Source organism: Quercus suber, unplaced genomic scaffold (assembly GCF_002906115.3).
Source record: "Quercus suber isolate HL8 unplaced genomic scaffold, Cork oak 2.0 scaffold_1399, whole genome shotgun sequence".
Taxonomy (NCBI): domain Eukaryota; kingdom Viridiplantae; phylum Streptophyta; class Magnoliopsida; order Fagales; family Fagaceae; genus Quercus; species Quercus suber.
The window spans coordinates 1-3,640 of NW_027070777.1; the positions used below are offsets into that span (position 1 = coordinate 1).

At 32.8% G+C, this 3,640-nt stretch overlaps 1 protein-coding gene across 1 annotated transcript; it reads right to left on the reverse strand.

The window, feature by feature from the left end:
* Positions 1-21: 21 nt before the first annotated feature.
* Positions 22-3,155, reverse strand: LOC136065961 (cyclic nucleotide-gated ion channel 4). Its single transcript, XM_065769801.1, has 3 exons — positions 2,886-3,155; positions 905-991; positions 22-746 (listed from the first exon to the last, which is right to left on the reverse strand). Exons 1-3 carry the CDS (start codon positions 3,126-3,128, stop codon positions 231-233), a joined length of 846 nt encoding a protein of 281 aa, XP_065625873.1. The 5' UTR covers positions 3,129-3,155; the 3' UTR covers positions 22-230.
* Positions 3,156-3,640: the final 485 nt, after the last annotated feature.

Sequence of the window (3,640 nt, forward strand, 5' to 3'; positions counted from 1 at the left end):
AGATTTTACATGGGGTGCTCATCATCAAACCATGGAAGTATGTGACTTCTTTACAATAACATCTTAATATGCTGTGATTCAGAAAGTGTATTTGGGTAATTTCCAACACCTAATACACAACACCTTCCCCAAGTAAAGGAAGTACATAGCTTAAACTTTTAGCCCAACCCAAAGCTATACTTTGCCAAGCAAAGTGAATCCACAAACCATACAGCTTTTGAATATTGACATCAAAAATCAAAATCATCATGATTTGGTTTTGGTGAAGTTAACAAAGCCGTATAGAGCCGGAGTCTATCTTCTCCCATTGAAGAACACCGAGACACTGGCCTTCGAGGCCTTATGAATGACAAAGAGGTTAGGGTTAACCGGTGCTTATACCTCCTCCAAGCCAATTGAATTGCCACTGCTGCCCAAGTTCTCCATCCAGGTGAATAATATCTAGCACTCCTCTTAACCTTCTCATTCACAAATGTGTACCGAAAATGTTGCGTAACATATTTCACATCATCGGCTTCGAGGCCAAATGCTTCAGTAGTTTCAAGAGTGACTAATGTTGATGAAGATGGTGGTAGTCTTTCAATAAAGGGTCTTCTTAGGCACCATGAAAGAAGCTCATCCCCACTGAAGTTTCCAGGGCCTAACATACAGCAACTTTTAAGCCCATCTCTAAGCACTTGACTGCTTTGTAAGTGACCCCTTACTACAAATAGCATTCTTTGAACTGGGTCACCCTCTCTTGTTATCTACAAGAAACTTAAAAGAGTTAGCTATCTTATCTTATCTACAACAATGTTCCAAGTGAACTGAACTTTAAGCTTCCAATTCTTGTTTTAATTAATTTTTGTACATTTTAGTATATAAATATTGATATGCAAAACTTTAAAATGAATTTGGAACTTACTGTTTCTCCCTTGGTGAATATGAGGGACTTGACGCGGTCACAAATGTTCTCTAGGACCAGATCATCCATGTGCTGGAACAATGGCACCTGAAACACAATTAAGGAATTTATCACCTATGCTCTTTAGCACGTTTAAACCATTACCTTTTATATTTTCTTTACTCTTCTTCTTCTTCCTTTTATTTTTTATTTTTAATCCGTTAAGGACCAAGATTCTGTTAGTTTTGCTAATGGCTTATTTTAGTTGGGCCTTATTGTGCCACGCCCCACTGGTACACTAGAACGGCAAGAAATGTAATGCAAACCTGGGCTTGAGGCAACCTGACCTTGAGATCGAGAAGGGTTTTTTCAGTCCAATCTAGCCTTGTTGTGTTGAAAAATTAGCAGCCCAACCCACATGGATCAGGTTGTGTCAGTGGGTTGCACATACATATTTTATGGCTCATAAACAATTTTGACTTTATAAATTCTTTAAAAACATTTTTAATAAAATTATTATTATAATTTATATAATATGCTTAAATTATATGTGAATTTATTGAACTCATTTAAGATTTGAAATGGATGAGTGCTTCTCAATTCTCAATGACATGATAAAAGATTAATTGATAATATAAACAAATAGAATAAATTTATATGATTTTATATTTATCCTTGCCATGTCCCAAAATATTTTTCAGAGATACTTCTTGATTTTATATCCAAAAGAAGAGTGACTTATTAAAAACGTAACTCATCTTAATTATCATGAGGAATTTTATGTTGTGTTTGGAAGGGAAGGAAGAGGAGGGAAGGGATTGTTTTTCCGTTGTTCGGTTGGTTGGAGAAAAGAGAAAACAAATCAAATAATATCCACCGGGCTCACCTTTTCTAATCCGCCCAAATTGGGCAGAAATGGAGAGAAAGGTGTAATGGGAAGATTAGCCACATTTTTTGACTTTTTATTGCTTTTAAAATTACAATTTTGCCTATGAGCCTTTTACTCACTTGTCCACTTAATAAGGGTATAAAAGTAAAAATAATAAAATAATTAAAAAAACACATATTTATCTTCTTTTACAAAGGAAACATTTTCCTTTTCCTTTCTTTATCATTTCTTTTTTCTCTAAATCCTTTATTTTCTTTCCTCTTCATTTGCAATCAAACACAGTGATAATGTGACACATTTGTTCCTAATAATTGAAGAAAAAGAAAAAGTGGCTCATTTATCTATAAAGATATTTTTAAAATTATTTTATATTTTCACCGTGAGACTAGTTTTAGTACTATTTTACACTTATTCTTCTAAAAATATCACACTCCTTTAAGAACTTTAAAATTTTAATAGGGAACAAGCACTTTTACCTTTTTTATGTTTAGGATAGTTCACAATCCCTCATTTTATCTTTAAAATCAGCTAATTTTTTTTTTTTATTTGGGAAATAAGCAAATACCTCCAATTTGTTACTTTATTAATTAAATCTAACAAAATTTTTTGAAGAAATTATTAATTGAACACTATAAGGAAGAAAAAAAGTTAAAGATTGCATTGTTGTTTTTTTATATTGTAATCATTGTGATGTCATTGGATTTAACTGAAAAAATAACCAATTAGAGGTATTTGCACATTTCTCAAATATAAAAGAGAAAATTGGTTAATTTCAAAGATAAATGAAGATATTGTGAAATACGTCAAACATAGTGAGAGAAAATTGTTTTTCCCCATCTTAATATAATATAATTGCTAGCTTTTGTGTAGTGAACTACTTAAAGAACTTCAAAATTTAATGTATGTGCTAGATTTTGTGTGTTCCAAAAATGTTTTAGTTCAATTTTGGTTTAACTTTTGTGTAAGCTAATATTAGGCTAGGTGTTGGTTTAATATAGAATGCGATTATTATTATGATTTTTGGAATTTTTCTCAAGAAATATTAGCAACACAAAAGTAGACTGAAAACTCAATTGAAATATTTTGTTGTTGGAGATATTGATACGAAGTTACCTGTCTAACCAAGTCCAAGCACAAATGGTACTTGATGTCCCTCCTAAGGCCCTCAGGGAGGTTCCGAATCATCTCACATTCATCAACACCACGCATTGCCGCCCATCGCTGCCGCTCATAGTTACGCACTCGTTGCCTGAATCCCTGAGGCAAGCGCCTCTTCTTCATCCACCACTCTACATTCCTCATTTTCAATTGCATTGCTTGCTTCTTTGACGTAGTTGCGTGCAGAAACACCTGCATACATAGCCATACATATAAGATTGTGCCGATGGTTGCCAATTATTATCATAATCATCATAACCAAATAACTAGGTACTGATCGCTGCAGTGTGCTTCAACTCAACGGGTAAATAGTGAACTAACATTTCCCATTTTTACTCATAAATAATCATCTTTATTCCCCATTGACACATAAATTTAAAGTCAACAAGTCATCGATTTTACCTACACCATGTTTATATATTAGCTAATTCAATTAGGAAGTTGTAAAAAGTCTGGTGAATCAATGGTACTATTCGATTTTTTCATAAAAACAAACTTAAGTTTGAACTTTGAATCCCCCACCTCCTATTTATTATGGAAAAAAAAAAATGTCTTATAATGTTATGATAAGATGCCCTTCTTTTCAATGAATACGATAGGATTTAAACAATATTTCCTCTTCACAAATGATGACATAATTTCAATTTAGAAGAGGTTTCTTGATAACCCATAGATTCAAAGGATCTTCAATTGTTGTAAAATCTTTAAAA